The 22,616-nt window shown below is 38.5% G+C and overlaps 1 protein-coding gene across 1 annotated transcript; it reads right to left on the reverse strand.

Moving 5' to 3' along the window:
- Positions 1-17,330: 17,330 nt before the first annotated feature.
- slc30a1a (solute carrier family 30 member 1a) lies at positions 17,331-22,322 on the reverse strand. Its single transcript, XM_041976394.1, has 2 exons — positions 21,334-22,322; positions 17,331-19,910 (listed from the first exon to the last, which is right to left on the reverse strand). The coding sequence occupies exons 1-2, from the start codon at positions 21,896-21,898 to the stop codon at positions 19,021-19,023; spliced, it is 1,455 nt and encodes a 484-aa protein (XP_041832328.1). The 5' UTR covers positions 21,899-22,322; the 3' UTR covers positions 17,331-19,020.
- Positions 22,323-22,616: the final 294 nt, after the last annotated feature.

The following is a 22,616-nucleotide window of genomic DNA, read 5'->3' on the forward strand; positions in this document are numbered from 1 at the left end:
AATTAGGTTATGACAAGAGAAGAAAAAAGAAATATTCAGTTGTGAGCTCCATGATGTCTGACTATATATACTACTATATATATACTGCATTCATTTATTATTTGTGTACACTCCAGTATATAAATTTGGGAGCATTTACTGTATTTCCAAACGTTTTTAGTGTTAGAGAAATAGCGTAGGATAAATATTATAACTTTGGACTGCAGTTGTTCTAATGTAGACATCATGTAGATTAGATAATGTAGAATTTTTTTCTCTAGATTTTGATTCCCAAAGACCAATTTGACCAATTGATCGATTTGATTTTGACGTAAGTTTGTGTATACTTTTTTTCTTTCCTGCTTTCTAATCAAAGTAATCAAAGTTTAAAATGTATGAATTATGGATATTACAGTTTATTTCTCTTACCTGAAATTGTATGAAACTATATAGGAATATATGTCATTAAATAACTTAAAACACTTTTTTTTAAACTGCATTGTTATAACAAATCCATTTGAGGAGTCTACAGTTCTTCAGTCTTCAGTTTCAGTTTAGGATGTAACATTTTATTAATTTAATTAATAGGAACCAGAAACCTCATTGCTGGGATGCAACTGGGCTGATCAACACACCACGTTTTACGATTTAAAAAAGATATTGTTGAGTCTAATTTTGTTAAGTCAAATCAAAATAAACTCTAAGTTGAGTTCAGACCCATTTAGAGCCATAGCATCATGTTTTTAAGCAGCCCCAAGATGATAATGTGGTCATGCAAAGGCAGCACGTCCAGCACGGCCTGAAGGTGACAGATGGGCAGGTAAGCTCCCTCTGTAATCCAAACAGATGACAGTCTTAATCCTCTAAAGTGATTCTCTTCATCAGCAGCATGCCACGCTCCACCAACGGTACGTCACCAGCACTGGTGTTATTTGGTAGTTTTGGCAGATTGTTGTGTGTTGTGACGCATGTCAGACTCCTCCTCACTTCATCACGTGTTTACCACCCTCAGTGACCCTGTCTGAGTTCATGTTGACCCTCGCTGGCTTATGGGGGGGATATAATCTCCTGTCTGTGTTGTGTTTTATCAGTCATTTATAATCTAATGAAATTTAATCTTAAATGTGTTTTACCAATTATTCATACATGTTTGATGTTATAAGAAAGGAGCTAAAGTGGATTTGTATCAAACTGGCTTTTCTAGACCTAAAGTGAAACACATCACATTTTTATTTTTGACTTAAACAGAGCCATGCAGCCTCTGTTTCCACAGTTTTAACCCTCCTTTAATAAAAAAATTAATGTTTTTAAAAATTTCCTTTTATTTGCAAAAGAACGGATACAGTTTAATAGGAGAATTTTGGTTAGGATCCACACGCGGAAGGGATCCAATTCTTATTTTTTACTAAGCTCTCAGATGCAGAGAAGAAAGGAACCTTCAAAAGATCTTTGCAAGATATTTTTAAGACTACTTTTGAGTGACTTTACTCACAAGATAATTTGAATTAGACATTTTTCATCATTTTATTCTACCATTTGTATAAGAAAGGCTGACATGTCATATGATAGGCTATCATGTATTATATAATACAGAGACTGTGGACATCAGCAGCTCAAGCATGAGTCTGATAGGACTATTCAGCCCAGAAAAGATCATGTTGTTTGTTTGTTTGCTTGGAGTTTATGTTTTCTTGCAGTACTTTTGCATTGGAATGCAAACTCATAAGAATAAACACAAGATATTATTTATTCCGCTTTCTTTTCCTGGTTCTACCCATAAAGCAATGGTGGCCTTGTGGTTACAGAGGTGGGTTTGGGTCTAGAGCAGTGGTTTTCAAACTGGGGGTTGGGACCCCATTGGGGGTCACAAGATAATTTCAGGGGATCGCCAGATAATTTTTAGAATTATATAGCCTACATTTATCAAATAAATTTGAGATTTTTTTTTTTTTTACAAGGGCTGTCAAAACGATTAATGAAGATATAAAAAATTGTCCCATTCATTTTTTTTTAACAATAAACAACAAAGTTAGTACACATGCCAAATTAAAAATCTGATTTTGGACATGGTGATGCCTTGTCACAGCGGTGAACCACCAAAAACCCACTTTATCCTCCTTATTTATGACAGTTCTGATTGTTTTCCAGCCCGACATTTAGAGGATGCTGCAAGATGATCCATTCGATACATCACACAATTAATCACTAAGTCGTCATGTGGGGGTGGGGGCCGCAAACGTCAATGCATCTTATTTTGTGTGTTGTGACTCAAAATGTTGGAAAATTAACCCCCAACTGCTGCCAGGGTGATGGAATCTCTCTACTCTTAACGCTTAACACAATATATCCCAACTGGCAAAGCATGTTCTAAAAATATTTACTCTGCTGTAATTTATCAGTTTTAACAGAGAACATCTTATCATCGTGTTGTCTGTGATCAGATATCATATTTTCATTTTTTTTCTCAACAAACCAGCACAAACAGCTAAATATATTTTTTCTTAATAAATCTCTTTATCTTGATACCAAAGCTGTAAGTTTCCAACCTCATGGAATTTTTTGGCCTTATTTTAGGCACACATCGTCATTTAATCCCGATAGATAAAGCTTGTAATCCAAGCCTGACATGTAATATATAGACAGTGAGTCAGTGTGACTCAGGGGGAAGCACAAATTATTCACTAAATCCTCTAACAATAACATGTCATGTTCATCCTGTGACAGCTCATTTTCATACTGCAATCAGATGATTACTGGAAAAGATTTACCTCTATGCAGCCTATTCTTCTTCTATTCTTCTAGTCACTCTCAAAAGTTTAAAAAAACACATCAAAACATTATTCATGAATCTGTGAAACCCACCTTGCATCACAATGTAAATATATCATTTTTTTTATTTAAGCTAGTGTTTTTATATGTTTTCTTTAGTTCTATTTTTAGGAAGTTCTTTTATAAAGAAAAAAGAAGACTCTCATTATGTTATTATCTATCCTGCAACTCTTTGTTCAATAAAATACTGTAATACATACTGTAATTTATTAGTATGCATTATGATGTTGCAGTACTCAAAATGCACCACTAGAGGGCAGAGGCTCACCATTTTAGCACCTAAAATGCTTCACAAAACACAGAGAAGGATCTTTTTTCCTCAGTCTCCACAGAATCATCTCAGGTTGATGGGGTAACAGTCATCACATGTGGTATGAGTTGTGTTACGCAGGTTTTTGGGTGGGGAAAGGGAACAGAAGAAATGAACTCCATGTTTTGAGAACTCATACTGCACATTCTGTGGCTAAAATGCCTAAAAAGTTTGATCAAACAAACAACACTCGGCTTCACCTGCTGAACAAACATTAATCCACATGCATGAACACATTCCCTACTGAGCAATCAACAACAATGAGAGGAGCCTTAGAGGAATAGTAACAGACATGCTGGCAGACAGACATCTGCTCTATATTATTTCACTCTTCAGAGACTTTAACAGCCGCTTGTTGAACAGCACATTAAAAAACAATCCAGCTTCTCTAGGAGGAAACAAGCAGTGAAGTGTCGTGGACAGACACAGGCTCTGATGAATGTTAGCATTATTTGATTGTCAAGCTCTTATACACTTGCATCAGCCTTTGTGCACTCCACACTGAGGCAAACTGAGTAACAGTCACATGATGAGCCAAGCACGATGCACTGAAAACTGACATCTAGTCCACTGGTATTGAGGTTTTGCTTCTTTTTTTTTTGTTGTTTGACTATTTTTAACTTTTCAGGATGTAAATTAAAAATGAGCTTCAGCTTTAAAAGATTCAGTTTTAATGTTCAGTTATGTCAACAGTATGTGGCGTGTGTACTTGTACTCTGTGATCTCATATGCTTGGTTTTTGACTTCCGTGTGCAAATACCCGCCCCTGTCTTCTGCATCCTCCGGAATATGGACTAAGTGCAAATTTCATTTCCCAAAAAAGTTTGGTTGTTTTCTAAAATGCAAAAACAACAACAACAACAACAATAATAATCTGTAGTTTGATAACCTATATTTGAAAAATACAGCACAAATTAGATGTTTTTCACTGGCGAAAGAAAGAAAGAAAGAAAGAAAGAAAGAAAGAAAGAAAGAAAGAAAGAAAGAAAGAAAGAAAGAAAGAAAGAAAGAAAGAAAGAAAGAATTATTACTATTATCAATGTACTTGGTGACTGGTTAGGGTGCCATGACTGGGTATAAAAGGAGCATACCCCAAAGGCTTAGTCTGGGCTCATCACACTGTACCACATTCTGTCAAAGAATCATTGGTCAGTTATAAGAATATTTCCAATGCAAAAATTCAAGGATCTTTCCACCTCCTTCAGTGTGTATTTTTCTAATTCTAAAAAGATTCAGTTTGGGGAATCTTATATGTGCATAAAGACTAAGGAAAAAAAAAAAAACACTGTTTGTTGACCCTGACTTTACAGTAAGTTTTCAAGTAGCACTGCATGAGAACCTGTCATGCCACTTTAATAAAGCCCCATGCAGAACTTCAGTTAAATATATTTGTCAGCTGTGCACCCAGAAATACAGCCTTAAATTGTATTAGACTTGGAGGAAGCCATATATCAAGTATCACTGGGTTTTGTGGGCAGACATTTATATCAGACAGACAGCATGGAGAGACTGATGTGTAGTATTCAAATTCAAATACAGATACAGATTGAGAGATTATTTTTCAGTCCTTGTTTTTATATAATTATTGATCATTTAATCATTTAATCATTCTTATTTGAACACTATATGTGTTCACATCAGCAAGACTGAATTTGTACATGAGTGGTAGAAACAGTATGAGGTGGGAACATGACAGGAGGCATTATGTCATCAATTTACATCTGTCATTTCTGAAATCTTTCAAAACACATAACTGTGGATTATTTTCATACATCTTAAATCAAATCCAAAATAAACATGAATCAACCCTATTTGTTGTTGTTTTTGTAAGAGCTGAGATGTAAAAGGAGAAAAGTAAAATTATCTTGGAAGGAGAAGGGAAGAAAAGTAAGCAGAAGGATTATATTAGAATCCATTTATCCAAAATTATTAGCAATCTAATACCAATATACACACATTTTGTGTTAATGGATTCCCTTCCTGATGTAACTTAGCAAACAACCCCTCAGAAATTCCCTCTTGCTCAAACTTAATTATGTAATCCAGAGCTGTGCAATGTGTTCTTTAACATCAGACGCTGTAATACAATTGGCCTGACAGCAAAATCCCAAGCTGCTCTCTGGTGTGACTATAGGGAAGGAAGTTCATGGCAGATCACATGCGTGCAGAGGGGGAAAATGATTTGCTGACATCCCCTTTTTCATTGGCCTTTGTCCAACAACCCATTTCACTAGAAAAGCCTCTGTGGACTGTGGGCTGAGATGTGCACTGTGAGCTCAGGCTACCACAGCTCATCACAAGCTGCTGGAAAAGCAGGCATTATAAAAACTATAAACTAAAACTTAAACAAAGTAAGCAGTATATCAGTGTTATCACCAGACAGTTGTCTGCAAACTGTAGATCAGTCTTATTAAGTCTGAATAGCCTGTTATTTCCAACTCACATACCGACATTTTGTCAATAACCCCTGTACCAAGTACCAAGAATGAATGTTCTTTAACTTATTCCACAGCCTTCCTCTTATCTCCTTTAACGGACCTATTCCTCCGCTATCAGTTAACATATGCACTTGTCATCAGAAAGTTTGTTTTCTCCATAACATTGCCAGGCTGTTGCACAACAGCATCAATATCAAATGATATCTTAATATCTCATATGCTATAAATTGGAGGTGCAGACAAGTTGAGATTGTACATGTATGTTGTTTGCAGAACCATAGTGTTTTTCTTTCAAGGAGTTGCTAATTGCAGATAGATGGTATTGTCCTCCATTAAAATGTTTTAAGTTCTTTAAGTGCCAACAGTCAGCTTGTTTAGAGCATAAAGCTGCTGTCTGTTGTACATGATACGATTAATTTAATGCATCTACACATTTTGCCGAAGCAGCCTTAATCACCATCTTCATAAAACAGAAGTAAGAAAAATGATGGCATACGTTTTATATTCATCTATTCCAGTTTTCTCTGCTTACCCAACTGCAGGGAGATCAGTGTGCCAGCATACAGTCTAACAGTCACTGTGACTGGGACACCCCGAGGCCTGATTCTCTGCCTCTGACATGACCATATTGCAAGGACAGATGGCTAAAAAGTAATGAAATGAAAGAATGACTTCCTCCCTACAAATAAGAGCTGACAGTCTGTGTGGACATGTCAGACCATTGGCTCACTGACTTAGATTAAACTGTGTTTTAAAACATCTCAAATATTCTTATTTTCCTTTCTTTTTAAAGAAAAAGCAAAGATGACTTTATTGATTTGAGTTTAGGCAGATTTTTCCTGAAACCTCACATTGGGTTTTTGCTGAAAAGCAAACTATTGCTCTAGTTTAAGGTTATTACACTCAAGGTCTCACCTGCTTTCACTACATTCATCTTTCCTTTAGTTCTGAAGAGTATAAAGGCACTTTTACACAAATAAATATGGACCAAATAAGGTACTTGCTAAGGGGGACTAGGCAGGAGGAAAACATTTTTATGTCATATTTCGTGGAATTTTCCTTGGATAAAAATGCTAAAGTGACATAACAGCCAGTTTGTGGTTTCTAATTTCTATTGGTTAATATCTACCAATAAGATGTAGTAAATGTAGCTCTGTAAACTACAGTTAGTCTGCATTTTGTGGTGCAGGAACTAAAATAATAGGAGTGCCCTAAAATTAGACTTGCTATTAGAAATTTGAAAGCACCCGGTCAGCTGTAGCTCAGGAGGAAGAGCGGCTGTCTGCCAGTTTGCAAGATTGGTGGTTTGATCCTGACTTCCCCAGACCCATCAGTTATCAGGTCCCTCTCTAGTTAACCCAGTTTCCAATTCAGGAAACTGACTCCTTTTCTGCCACTACGATAAGGCTTAAGACGCCATAAGGCTTAGGACTGGCTGGGTGACCCCTACCCATCCCATCACTTATGATTCAACAGGCTTAGGCTGCTGGGGGACCTCACATGATATAATGAGAACTCCTGACTCTGCTCTGACTCCTTATTAATGTACAGTATATGTAATTACTGCGGTTTAACTTAGTTTTTCTTGTTCTTTTCCACAGCAGGTCCCTGGCCCATCATTGATATTGTTGAGTTCTTTGTATTGGATTCAGAATTAAATTACAAATACTTTTGAATTACAAAAAAAAAATATTTTTTTAGGGGGGATGTCTAGATTCTTAGCATGCAGATATGTTCAAAGCAAAATTACAACCAAATGATAAAAGAAAAAACCGGGAGACCGTGCGCATTGTGCCGAATACAAAACACAGTCCCAAATCTTAAAAACATAATAAATACATGTTTAGTTAACAGTTGTGTTATTCAATTATGTTTGGTGTATTGCTTTTTGTTGCAGATCACATACTGCTGCTGCCACAAACCTTTAGATCAGCATGAAACCAGCAGCAGGGTGTGAACTGTGCTGCCTGTAGATTCATCCAGATGTCCAAGACAAATAAAGCATGAACACTTGTAAAAACATTTATCTGTTGCTACTAGTAAAAAAAAAAAAAAAGAAAAAAATATAAATACATATATTTTTAAATATTAAATATTAATGTGTTATATTTTTTGTTCAAAAACATTATCTGCTACAATCACATCGTCTTAATTAATCAACCTCTAAGTGACACTAAGAGAAAAAAACAAACAACCTATATTGATTCCACTAGGTTGCTACACTGATTGGAAAAGTAAGCTCTGTTTTGTTGTTGTTGTTGCTGCTGTTGTTGTTTTGTTGTGTTTGATCCTGCACAGTGGTATGGGTGGTTAGCACCGTGGCCTCACAGCAAGGTCACTGGTTCGAGCCTCAGCTGGGGCGAGGTTCGAACAGTGGCCTTTCTGTGTGGAGTTTGCATGTTCTCTCTGTGTATGTGTGGGTTCTCTCCAGGTACTCAGGCTTCCTCCCACTGTCTAAACCCCCACCTTCCAGCTGGTCACTCTAAATTCTCCTAGGCGTGAGTGGTTGTTTGTCTCTCTCTGTGATGGACTGGTGACCTGTACAGGGTGTACCCTGTTTCTCACCTGCTTAATGCTGGGTTAGGCTGCAGCTTTCCCGTGACCCTTAATGGACAAAGTGGTATAGAGGATGGATGGATTTTCTGATCCTTGGAGTTATAAAGAATCACCATTATATTAAAAAAGGTTTAGATGTCACAGGTAGCGATCTCTCCTTCAGGGTTACTTTCACTATTTCTTTATAACCAGTATAGTAAAAGAGACATGTGCACTACTACATGATGGAGCAGAACAGTACAGAATGAATGTTAGTTAGTGACCTTAGAGCAAGAGCAAGTCAGTATTATATTCCTTATTCTTTACATATATTTGGTCATGAACTTGTGGATTTTCCAATTAATTTATTACTCATGATTTCCACTCGTATGAAACTGAGTTCAGCTGCTGCTGTGGTTCAGTCAGTCTCCTTAAAACATGCTCATGTGATATTTGTACTTGGTCAAATCATATCAATATGTTCAATAAATATACCAGCCCTTTTTCAAATTGGCAACCTATCTAGGATGCACCCTGCCTCTTACCTGATAGCTGCTGTGACCCTGTGTGGTCTTGAATTGGAAAAAAAAAATGGATGAATGAGTGGATTATGTGACCCTTAGTGATTGTTAGAACAGCTACATATGCCGGCTTAACATGATCGTGTTCTTATCCTAACTAAGTAATTTTGATTTCCAGGTCCAATCATTTTCCAGATCTGAAAATGTTCATGAGACCCATATTTCCATCATCCTGCTTGTAAGGGCGATGTTTTACATAGAACTGAATTATTAGTCATAATTAAGGGTATTAACAGCCAACAGCTTTGTGGTGCTATGGATATATTTAGCTACTGTGTGAACGTTATATATTTCTGTGACACATCATCAGAGTTAAGGAATACGCTATCCTGAATCAATACAGCCATCATTGTACACACCTTGCCTCTGCAATCTGCATACAGTCGTTGTTGAACACATTTTACACCAATGTGACTCATCAGTCTCAACCAAAACACAGCCAAGGCAGTGACAGCTGCAATGTCCCATTTCAGGCATGATCACGTCTACAGTAAGTCTTATTCAGTCTCTGCAGCCGCCAGAGAGAGTACAGGTGAATAAGCTCTTCTTACAATTCTGCACTCTTGTGCTGGATAAATCACAGCTAAGGATTCACTGATTTAACTCAGATTTTGCATGATTTTGCTAAATGATGTTCCATCACAGGGGATGTTAACCTTAAAGTATTACTAGAAAATATAAATTTTTTACCAGTAAATATGAAGTAGTGGCTAATTTTAATGGTTTTCCAGATTTTAATATTTAATTTTAAGTAATAAAAAAACATTTTTCTGCACCAGATTAAAAATTTAAAGATGAGTGAAGTTATTAGATTATTAAAATTTATCCCAACATGAACTTCAGCCTTAATAAAAATGTGAGAGCTTTACATCTTAGACCCGTGGAGATTCAAATCTTTAAGTGACATTTTACACTCAGTCATGTTGCACATCTGTTTCCGTTTTGCCTAATCAAGTGAGTTAGTAAAAGTACTTAAAAACTATTGATGTCTTTCATTGAATTTTATGTTTAGATGTGCTAGCTACTGCATCATTAAATTGAAATAAGGACATATTTTCAAAAAAATTATCAAATGTCTTTGTTTTCTTTGATCTCTTGTTATTTTATTTATTTATTTATTTATTTATTTTTTATTTACTTACTGTTTTCAGTTCCATAAAAAAATTTAAAAAATTTGCAGCTTAACGTCTTCTTGATGAGGCCTATTTTTTCTACCCTTTGCCCAAAGTGACATCCCCAAAATAAATGGGGCATGTCTTCACAACTACAAGGGCTATATGCATGATCTTGGTCTTGATAGAAAGCTGAGACATGAGAAATTACTTCAGAAGTGTTGTTTGTGTGGCTTGCAGGAAGTAGAGAAAATAGCAGAGGTTCTAAAGTGGATAGTTTTCATGTTTTTGCTACATTCCCAGCCTTGGGGTTTGAAATGTGTGTTGGTTTGGCTGGTAATGCTTGGTAGTCTTTTAACCCTCATGTTTCCTAACATGTGCAAAGATCTTCCGTACTGCACATATCTCATACAATGGAAGAGGTTAATTAGCAGTTAAGTAATTTAGCTAGTTTGGAACATTATCACATACTAGTTAGGGATATGGATTCATCTGAGCATGCAATGGAAGCAGATGGACCATCCTTACAAAAATGAACATACACGTTCTCTTTCAGTTTTTACAAACATTCTGGATTCAGCATTTATTTGTCACCAAATTATGATGTGATCACGTCTTTTAGACCAGCTTAACAGGTATGGTGATCCACAACTCTTTAAGTAAATCCATCAGTGAAAGGATGAAAATGATTAAAGCTAAAATAGCTTCATATGTAAAGTGACTACAATTTAGAAATTGCTGTGCTAAGGCAAACAATAAAGCCCAGAACATTAATAAAAAATGATCAGTTTTCTGGAAGATAAGAATTATTTTATGTGAAACATACAAGAAGAGGTCAGGTAATGTTTAACTTTCCTCTCCCTGTAGCTCAGCTGTAATGGGGTGAGTCCAGACTGACAATGCTGTTGTGTGTCTCCACATGATCATGACAACTTACTCTTCCCTGCGTGCAGATCATGGGAGCGCAGAGAGTGTGTGTTTGGCATTGAATTGTTAGCATTCTGTTTATGAGCAAGGAATTAATTATTGCTGGTTGAACTTGTTCAACTCTGTGATCAAAGTCTGAGAGGCTGACGAGTGCAGCTTCACCATGCAGCAGAGGCAGCTAGTGAAACATTAACTCCTCTCCTCAACATCTTCCTTAACAGAAAACATGTAATTTAATTAATAACTTTAATGGAATGCAAGATAACAAACTGAATCCTTTATTTCTGCTTCACACTCCATCATGACTGTAGATACTGGGATTATTCTGGTAATTTACTCATGTATGTTCACTTCTCTCTACAACAAAATTAATAAATAAATACCCAAACTAAACTTAAATGAAGTGTGTGTCCATACCTTCATATCTCTGTATCTATATTACATTTGCATCTAATCTACAGTGATAAAAGTGTGTTGAGTCCTCATGATAAATAATATATAGGATCTAAAGATAAAGATAAACAGGTTTTTGACCTTTGAAATTGCGGCTAGGAAAAAAAAGAAAGTGTTTGCGTTTCTTCCTATCAAGTACTAATTAATCTAATATATCTATATATATATATATATATACACAAACCCAGCCCCTTATAAATCTCTAAACATCTCAACTCCATCCTTTTGCATAAACAAAAATCATAAAAAACACACAAAATACAAGATACTGTTTCCTTGATTTGAACTCCAGGAGTAAAGTTGTGCTCTTTATGTTACCCTTTGACACTGGTAGCTTATTCAGCATTTTTCATGTAACTTATGAAACTTTTAAAAGGCTGTAAAAGTTTTCTTTTTTTATTAAAAAAATAAATAAATAGAAAGTGAGATAAGATAAACTTTATAGATCCCACTCAAGGTTGAACACGAACATGATAATAATAGAGATAATAGTAGAGAACAGAAAATGAAGGGTGATAATTTCTCTCTCTCTCTCTCTTTCCATACAAATATACATATACATACATACACACACATATATATATATATTAATGCAAAGTTACAGTGGTTAAAAATCCATAATCCTTCTTGGCTGCATTTGTATATTTTGATAACCACATATTTTTTTGTATCAATTTTCTATCCATTTTCTATAGTCCATTTCAGGGTCACAGGGAAGCAGGAGACTATCTCAGCAACTAGCAGGAAGAGGCAGGTACACCCTGAACAGGTCGCCAGTCCATTGCAGGGTCTCACAGAGAGAGACTAACAACCACTCTTCATTCTTAGGAAGAATTTAGAGTGATCAATTAACCTAACATGCATGTATTTAGACGGTGGGAGGAAGCCGGAGTACCCAGAGAGAACCCACGCATACACGGGGAGAACATGCAAACTCCACACAGAAAGGCTGCTGTTAGAACCTACATTTGTGCCTATTGTTTGCATGCAAACACTGTTTGGGGCACTAAAAAGGAGCATTTTAGACAATATATTTAAGGGTGTTTTTTTTTCTTCTTCTTCTTCTTTCTTTCTTTCTTTCTTTCTTTCTTTCTTTCTTTCTTTTCAATTTTAACTGTAATATTGAAAAACAAGATTTTTAACTTTAAATAAAAAAAAAAAAATGGTTCTGCAATGGCATGATTAACAATGAACCAAAACTACATAACAAAGTCAAGTTATCAGACCACAGAGAAAGTTTAAAAAATCATAATAAACTCTGAACTCTTCATTTCTGATCATATTAATATTAAACTTAAATTTCTAACCTAATATGGAACCTAAACCCCCCCAGAATCTCCATAACTTTCAGCTCAAATTATAAAACAGCTTTTGATAGCTTCTCTCCCTCCTGATCATCATCATCATCCTCAGTACAACAGGCTGTTTAACATTCCTGTTCTCCTAATCTCTCGCAGGGCTTCACCGGGTACAAAACGGCCATGTGGTCAGATCAAAGAAAGGAGTGTGGGAGAGGACAGTCGGCCAGTGGACTCTCTGGGAATTCTTAGGTGGTTCCCTTTATTTTCACTTTCAGAGCCAGATGGTTGGATCGCCATGTGTTATTGATCCCAAATGAGCAACTGCACAAAGAAAAATCTACTGGTTCACTCACAAGAAAACAAAAGCAAAAACAAGATCAAGTTTAATACTTTAACCCTTCTGAAACACCCTTCTGTCTTTTTCCTTCACAAGATGTTTTCTAACACGGTCATCAGTTAGCTGTCGTTAGCACAGCAGGCAAGATACCCTCCAAAAAGTCATGGAAGTTAGAGTCGAGAAATATGGAAAAGTCTCCATCTAAAAGAGCAAATAAAGCAATGAGAGTGAAAGCAAACAGAAGAATGAATAAAAACAAGGATGTTTTTATAAGGAAAAAGTGTTGCTGAATTATGGTGTTGAATGTCTGTCTTCCTTTTACTGCCAGTCCAGCCTCATTACCAGGACTTTGTTGCTTCTTGAAAGTAAGCCCAATATAATTATGTTTGATGTTGTAAAACTTTAACAAGTTAACTTTTCTCAAAAAAAGTGTGCAGGCTCATTGCTGAAAAGAATTTACTGTCTACAAGTAACTATTAACAATTTGAGTTTGTTCAATAAAATGAATGGGATCAAATCCATATAAATTAAAGGTGATGCTTCACATGATGATTTGTTTCTTTTATCATCACACAGCATTACAGCAGGTAAACTGTATCTTTTTATGTCTGTACACTGAAATGATGGTGGAAGGTGGATTATTGCTGATATGAGTGAAAATGTTTTTTTCAGACAGTTTTTCTGACAACTGCTTTCTTCACACAAGGAGTTCTGGAGATAAAAACCATCAAGGGTGGCATAAGATGCATTTTATTCTTCCTAAAGAACTCAGTTTTGTTCACGAAAAAAATAACAGTAAGAATAAATATAAAAATAAAACTAAACAAAAGATATGTTGACGTTTTAGCTAAAATGGGCATCATTTTAAACCCCCCCCCCCCCCCTTTTTTTTTTTTTACCTCTATAGCTCTACTTTATGTTGGTATAACTTCTTTGTTTGATAGGATAAACCAAATAAAAAATATGTACTTCTGAAAACCTGGGTAATTTAACTAGATTAAAATGAGATCATATAAGCTAATGTTACATTTTACAGTGTGTAACACATGGGAGTTGTATTTCTTGGTACAGATAGATGACTTTTGTAGTTGTTTAGATCTGAGATGTGATATATCTCTCACTATCTGCATTTTTTCATCTTTTTACCTTTGTGTGTGTGTGTGTGTGTGGTATCATCAGTAGCAGCAGCAGCAGCTTAAATGTTGTTTCTTTTTTGTTGTTTTGTCCCTTATTTGTAATTGTACATCTCTTTAACAATGTATTGTCATGATCATGGGCTGTGTCTACGGGCTACGGTCGAGACGCCTCTCTTCTGATTCCTGAGGGGGTCCCTGGAGTGGACATTTCTCTTCATGTCCCTGTTCCTGAGAATTTCCCAGGTGGGGTTTATAGTTCTGGTTTTTGTCATCTTTAGTTTCTGTTTTACGATCATGGTTTGGGTTTTTGGTTTTGTCATGTTAAGTTAGTTTTCCCTCGTGTGCTCTGTTTTCTGTTTCTGGCTCGTTAGATCACCTGGTCTGATTTCTCATTCACTTCACCCGTTCCTCATTACTCCCTCTGTGTATATATGCCCCTTGGTTTTCAGTTGTCTTTGTCAGGTCCTTGTGTTTACCCCTGTCGTGTCATGGTTCCTATTTTAAGTGCCGGAATAAACCTCAGTCAGCAGCATCATTCTGCCTCCTGCCTTACTGTCTGCATTTAGGTCCTCACCTCCGCCGCCATACATGACATGTATTTTCTGGATTTCTCTGTTTTCTCTCTTTGTTTCATTGTATGTGCCTTTTCAGTAACATTTTGCAGGTAAAACTCAGGGGATTGTGACTCCTGGTGTTGCTGCATTTGCTTGAAAGGCCCATTCAGTCATTCATTCATGAAAGTCAGGGGGAAAAAAGACCAAAGTCGGTGACAGTCAAGCAAAAACCTTTGAAAAATATTACACAAACCTAATCAGTGTTGAGCTGTTTGTACCACACCCTGTTGGGGCTGTCAAATGTAATAAAGAAAATGAAAGTGTTTTTGAGAGAATACAGAAGAGAGGAAATTAAACAAGCTGCTTCACCGTCACTCACAGTCATCAACTCTGTTTTCAGCTCACACACAGCTCAATAATATTTATTTGAAATTGATTGGGTTGCAGGTCAAAGTTCTGCTTTTGGATCCACATGTCTGTGTTTCAGTTCAGTTTTTGTTTTGCTGAAAAAAGCTTAAAACTGATCAGCCAGCATTTCACCGAACCACAAAACCTTTGTGAACCTTTTGAAACATGACCAGCGAGAAGTCTGTGAAGCCAAATAATGTGGAGTGATAATGAGACTGTGTCACGAGCTGAGTTTCAATATAAAATGGACTCCAAAGAACTTTTTTTTTATCTAACAAGGCTGGATAACAGTCCAACTTTCTGAGAAGACTGAAGAGAGGTTGACTTCCAAAAAACCTGGAGAAGTATTGCCCAAGACCACTTAAAATATTACAAAATAGTCTGGTTTCTTGAAAGCTAAATATAAGGAAATGAAGACTAGCTCCAGACTTCTCCAGACACATAACTCCAGACATTTAGTTTTCAGTGTCCAGCTCTGAACGCACAGACACTCCATATAAACACTAATCATTGATCACATCCAAATCCAGAACCCACAGGATAATCTGAGTCCCGCAGGTTGCAGACTGAGGTCTCTGTGGATCAAACCTGTTCAGGCTTGATCAGGATCTGGGTAATTTGGACCCTGGGGCTATTGTTTGTGCTACAGGAGAACTTTTGTTGTGAGATGCAACAGTTTGTCCTATTGGAGAAAACTGCACCTGTAGACAGCTGTTACATGTAGAAAAAATAACAACATGCATGAATGAGCCTGTCAGCAGTTTTAATGTTCTGGCTGATAAGTGTGTTAAACAGAAATACTGAAAGTGATGCTGCTCTCATCTGTCTTAATTTAAAGCTGGTTGGCTTAGAGTATAGAGTGATAAATAAGAAGGAGTCCATTGGAGCTTGTTGATTATCATATTTTAGTTTGCATCCAATTTTCAAGATTTTGATCTTTTTTTTTTTTTTTTACAGAAATCTGTCCTAATATCAGTAATATGTAAGAGGCCATGAGGAGGGGAATAAAGTATGATCAGGATGCTTTTCAGTTGAGTTAATTGTGTTCTGATTTTTCAGCTTACGCAGGTCAACGCGCCCACAAATGCTGTGTTGGCAAAGGTGAATGCGTTTAGCCACACTGTGACCTCTCACCCTCAGGTCCAGTGTTATCATGCCCCACCCTGAATGCAAATTCAGCCTCCATTTCACCCAGTCTGAAAATCCCACAGACAAAGCTGGGGAGACAGGCCTACTATGACCACACACACACACACACACACACACACACACACACACACACACACACACACACACACAATAAACACAATTAGGATTAGACTAATATGTAAACATGATGCAGGTGTCAATCTTCTAGATCACTATCAGTAAGAAAAAAGCTGGTCTGACTGCTCTTCTCAGGCTTTTTAGGCTTCAGATAAAAACTCCTCAGAACAGCTGAGCACAGTGAACGTGATTTGCAGATTGCTGAGTAATCCCCTATCGGAAAGCACTGTTTCGTGACAAATGAGACAATAACCCACAGGAGTGAAAAGAGCACAAAACTAGTGCCTCTCTATACATGAGCTAATTTCTGTCCGTCCGGAGGGGTCAGTTTTAGTGAGAAGCAAGCAGCCCAGCACCACTGAGGAATGCTGGGTAAAGCCCTGCACTTGTTGCCTCTGGAATGCCCCCAGGCCTCTTACATAAGTCAGCTCCTCCAGCCTCACACTGACTTTGACTCACACAATAAATCTGCTTCTTCACACCACAGAGAAAAGCTGCAATTATATGCTTATGTTGTTGCAGCACAACACTCAATTCCATCAGGCTCGGATTTACTTCTAACCATCATTACTGTTTAGACGAGCTGTGGTTTTCTAACTGGGGAGAAGACATGAGCCACAAATTTCCTGTTAGACTTACAGCCTGTCAATGTGTAACTTTGTTCTACATTTTCTCACCTCTTCCACGTAAAAGTTTAAACTTCTGTCTTTAGAGATGTTTAATTTCAAGTGACATTTAAGAGATTTATACTTTGTAAACATTTTGTGGTCTTTTTTTAAACTTGGTGGCAGTTTTTCTCCACTTTGTGGTGAATGGAGTGCTGTCACACTAACCGGCTTTATATTATGAAGCCAGAATTTTTATTTTGCAACAGGACATGATTTCATGAAGTAGTTTCCTTCTTGCTGGAGGTTCACTTTGGCACAAGATTTTTTTTTAAACTACTGGTGCAGAGTTAAAAGGACACTATATGCTGTCTGATATTTTGAAAACTCCCTAGCCAGAGGTGTCCACATTTCTAAAAGAAATGACACCTTAAACTAAAACCAGTTTGCATTCTTCATCATCCTCATTTTGAAGCTACTTCCCTCTTTTTCAATCCTCAGTCTGTTGCTCTCTTTCTTTGTTCTGGACTATAACAAAGTCAAACTGAGACATTTGGGCTCCTCAGCTGTACCAAACAGCCATATTTTGTTTTTATTTCACATTGACACACTGGGCAGGTACTGTGGATATATACGTGTATATATATATATATATATATCAAAAACACATTAGCAGACATGTCATATCTAAAATAAAAAAAATGTTTTCATTTTGCACATAGAGCTTAAGTCATAAAAGACTGAATAAAAGTGACCATTACAAATGGAGAAAAAAAATCTCCCAGCACATATTTCTATATTGCATACACATTTAAGAGTGGAGATCTGAAACACACCAACTTTAGATGATACATGTGCATATGAGGGAACATCATACATTTTCAAAGGCCACCATATGGACTTTAATTCAGCAAACAGCCCACTCAGCTGCCCAAACCAGAGGATAGATTAGCTATATGAGTCATTCCCTACACAGTCATGAGTAATAATATTGGAGGATACCAGCAGGTGCTGGTAAGCAGCAACTAGAGCTCTTAGTGGAGCTGTTAAATGTCGAACACCAGGTCTCAGTTTGGTCATGCAAACATGGTAGAAGGTCCTTGAAATATAAAAACTCTCTCAGCATGGATTGTTGACGAGGTGCCGAACACATTCATGAGGATTTCAAAAGAAAATTAAGCCAACATGAGAAAGACTTCCAGTACAGGCTTATACAGATAATAGTTCATCATAACTAATAGTGTACAGTGCTCAATTCTTCACAACAGATCCAACCCTCTGGCTTCCAAGGCGTCAAATTTATGAAGAAAAAAAAAAACATTTCATTAGAAGACTGCCGTTGCAAGACGTTCTGTTACACTATGCCAAATATACTTAATGCTCTACCACAGCAGTTTGTTTAAAAGGCAAGGTGAGACGTGTTGATACGACTTTTGTACCCCATTAATGACTGCAATTAAAACTGAGTCAAGGCCAGAGAGAAGTCTGAAAAACAAAATCATTGTAAAAACATCACATTTGGGAAAAACAGTACAGCAAAGATGTTCTGTCGAAAAAATCCAAAGGCAGAAAAACTGCAAAAATCTTTCTGTATCACCCAAACTAAATATTATAAAACAGCATCTACAAATAGAGATAGATCATTTCTAATAACTTAAATAATTAAATTATTTTGTAATACAATACTATTCCACTTGCAGCCAGAGGATAAGAAAATAGATTTGCTCACAGCCTACACGAAAACAAGACTCTTTATCAAGAGGTGCAGTAGGCTAAACTACATAACGTAGTGATGTGTTCACTGTCCATGTGGAGAAGATGTCTCTTTGATCCCTTCGGCCCTGCAGTGAGAAGCTTTGGCACAGAAAACACCATAGGGTGAGATGACGCATCACAACACGGTGCTAATGAGGGACACTCATGCAGGCCTCGCTCCAGTCCTGGAGAAGATGAGGTCCGTGAACCCCAACATGCATCACAACTATACTGCCAGGGCTACAGACAAAACGAGAGAGGGGCTGAGCAGCAGAGGAGAGGCTGGAAAAACAAAAACTAATACAAACTCAAAGAATAAATGTGGGAGAGAGGTCTGGCATGTAAAAGGGCAATAACAGAATAAAAAGCTAAGTAAAAGTATTAGGGGAAACAACAGGTCATAAAGAATAAAGCTTCCTGCAAATGACAGTGATGGTTCTGCCCAAAGTGGTCATTTTCCTGCCTTCCCTCTGTTTCTATCTGTCCCCTACATCTCACAGAGACGATTCCACCTCTCTGGTAATGGTAACCTCAGCATCAGTCCGAGGGCGCACCTGAGCGCCTGCTGCCTGCTCTGCGGTCTCACTGATCACCTCCAGGACTGGGGCAGCAGTAGGTCTGCAGTCACTGCCGGGCTTCTTGTCAGAGCCGGCGTTCTGTTTGTCCGCAGAGCCGCAGCAAAGTTTGGGAGCGCACTGAGTCCGACAGGAGAGCTCGCACAGGGAGTCCCGAGACTCTGAGCTGAACGTGACGAACTCTGGCTGGATGGTGGTGGCGTGGATGCCCTCGTCGTGGAAAAAGTCCTTGATGCGTTTGGCTACCTCCATGTAAGATGTGGGGTCGTGGCATTTGATGTGCGCCGTGGCGATGATTCGGCTTCCAGCCAACTGCCAGATGTGAAGCTCATGGATGGCCAGAACGCCCTCCAGGCTCAGCAGCCGCTCGTTGAGCCGGTGCATGTTAATCTGCTTGGGAACAGTCTGCAGCAGGATGAGAGCCGACTCTTTTAGCAGTGGGTAGGTGGTGTAGAGTAGGATGGTCACCATGATGATGCACAGCGTGGGATCCAGGTAGAGAACCCAGCAAGGCCCGGCGACCGAAGTAGGACTTTCCATTAGATCGACAAGGGTGTGATTGACATGACGGTGGTCTGTGGTGTGGCTGTTGATACATGGGTTCACACACATCTCACCGGATTTGCAAGGCTTCCACACAAATGTAAAAATGATAGAATTAACCACCACGATGACAGAGCCAAGAGCGTCGCCCAGCACATGCAGGAAGACCCCACGCATGTTGAGCTGTGACGAGGAGTCATGGTCCATCTCGTCGAAGTGGGTGTTGCCATTCATCTGCACCTCTGAGCTCTCTTTACAGCTGACATCTGAAGAAAAAAATAATCAGGGTGGTAAGTTTAGTTTATTAGAGCATGACAGTTAAATAATCAACAAGGACTTTGACACAGAGATACTAACACAGCATTTAAAAGGAGATAAACAGACTGAATTGTAAAATACAACGAAAACATGGAGAAACAGGGCTCATAAATGTTCAATTACTAGAGAGCCTGTGTTGCTTAAAGGCAACAAATTTGAGGGGCTCCATTCAAAGAGAAGGGTGATCAAGAATAATTTATTCTCAGTCTTTTCATTTGACATATTTGTATTTTTTCTTCCTCACAATGATGGCTTTTGTGGAAGACTTCTTAGTCTTGTGTAAAAGCTTGGGGATTCACATACAGAAGAACAGATAGTGGAGGCCCACAGTGGATTACATGACACTAAACTCCCAGCATGTGGCATTCAAAACACAACAAAACACTGAACAGTGCTTCACATTATGTAAATTTAATTAGTAATTGTAAGCAGGGTGGCACTGAACAGACTGAACCCATGGAGCGGCGGCTCTCTTACATCCTGGAACACCTTCAGCTCATTCATCAGCAGCTAATGGCGTATCTGGGGCTGTCGACTTCGTGGTTACACTGATGTATGGCCTACTAACAGCAATCAGTGCATGGAGGAGGAGGGGATATAGCACCCATTTATTGAAACTGACAGAGCCCAACAGTGGGGGGAAAATGTTCTTCTGTATATAGGATTAACCCTTCATTGGGTGTGTGAGGGAGACACTGTCTGATACAAGTCTGGCAGCAGGTACAAGGAGGTTTTTTGGGCAGAAATGGTGGTTTATACTCAACAAGCGATTGATATGTATTTACACACAGAATGAAAAGCTGTACTAAACATGGCTGCCACCATCAGGTTACTACTGTTTTGCAATAAGTGAATCACTTGAATGGAACATGTGGATATTTAAGTAAGGTGAGCAACAGAAAGAAGTTACCAAATGTTAACTTATTTAGCTAAATTTGATCTGAGATTTAAAAAAAAAATCTCCTATGACTGAGTTTGGCATAAGTTTCCAGATCAGTTATTTGTAAGAGAGGAGTCAGATTTACAAATTGTGAAACCTGAGGCTTCCCTTTCTTCTGTCACCAACTGTGGCCACGTTTCCAAGGATAGAATGACTCAACAAATATGTGATCCCAAACATAAATGTCTTAAAATCGCAGCTGTCAAAGAAAAAATATGGATTAGTCACTCAAGCAGTTCTCAGGATAGGTTGATGATGTGGATGGTCTGTTAGACAATCTGTACTGGTATCAGTAAAGATAAAGTTCGACGCATGCCGTCAGACCAGTGGTGGGAAACAATAGATTTGAGACGTCTGAACAGTTCCCCAAAGTCTCTGGTGTACACAAATCACATTTGTCAACGAAGAATGCCAAAACAACATATATTTACCTGTTTTTGATCTCGTATCACCTGGGCTGTTGTGATTTCCCACCAAGTTGTTAGTCTCTTCTCCGGAAGACCCATTCCCAGCCTTTCCGGCTTTTCCCCTCTTGTTCTTACCCCCATGAGAGTGGCCCCCGTGGGAATGTCCGTGGCCTCCGCCGGCGTGACCGTGAAACAAGCAGAGTCCGAGCAAGTTGACCAATAGCCCCGCGGCACCGACACCGGTGACCACCTCCGGACTCTCGATCTCGTGGGGCTCGGTAAAACGCTCAATTGCCTCCAAAACGATGGTGAAGCACAGCGCCGTGAGGAAGACGGCGTTGACCAAAGCCCCCATAACCTCGGCCCGAATCCAGCCGAAGGTGTTTTTGTTGGTCGCATGGGTTTTCTCGGCGAACCGTACCGCGACCAAAGCGACCACCAGGGCGATGACGTCCGACAGCATATGAAAAGAGTCCGACAGCATCGACAGAGATGAGGTGATACGACTGACCACTACTTCCACTACGAAGAAGCCAAAAGTCAAAGAGAGCATACATAGTAAACGGACACGATTTGGCTCGCAAGCCATTTTTCTTTCCTTACAGTCCTTTGTAGATTCAAGCTTCAACTAAACGTCAGATAACGCTTCACTATGTCCCACGTCCACGAATCACCAGGACATCAGCGAGCTAGCTCCGTGGTTCTACCGAGCTAACAACGACTTATGTTAAGCTAGCTGGCTGAGACAATACGATGCTAACAACGTCTTTTCACACTACTGTTATCTGGCATCACTGGGCTTCATCTAAATACAAGCGGAGGCAGATTCTTAGGATATACTAAAGCCTAGTAACCGTGTGAACACACCCTGGATGTTACCAGCATATTCCAGAGACGTCTGCCGACGAACCCCAGTTTGCAGACGGCTGAAACTTTGCACCCGAGCCGGTAAACTTTCCACACGGAACAAGGAACAATCGGAACACGCCCATGCCGGCTCCAATTGGTGGATGGGGAACAGGGAAGAATACTATTGGTAAATTTATGCAGCTTTCGCAAGTGGGCGGTGCAAACAAGCCAACAACGGTGGTTGCTATGCACGCTAACGGCAACTAATCTCATCATGACATCTTAAAACAATCGCTTTCTAAGAATGGTAAATCTAATGGTATCAATAATTCAATCTCAAGCCATCAAATGTTCAGCTTTTAATTTATTCTTCAATATTTGTTAACGAAACAGTCAAAAGTTGATGTATAAGAAGGCAAATGTATACCCACACTTGAAAATCAGTCGTTGCTCTGCCT

Source organism: Melanotaenia boesemani, chromosome 22, assembly GCF_017639745.1.
Source record: "Melanotaenia boesemani isolate fMelBoe1 chromosome 22, fMelBoe1.pri, whole genome shotgun sequence".
NCBI lineage: Eukaryota > Metazoa > Chordata > Actinopteri > Atheriniformes > Melanotaeniidae > Melanotaenia > Melanotaenia boesemani.

Coding starts and splice junctions, on each gene's coding strand:
- slc30a1a (XM_041976394.1), bottom strand. CDS start 21,898: ATGGCTTGCGAGCCAAATCGTGTCCGTTTACTATGTATGCTCTCTTTG. Junction 19,911..21,333: donor TGATACGAGATCAAAAACAG/GTAAATATATGT, acceptor TTTTTTCTTCAG/ATGTCAGCTGTAAAGAGAGC.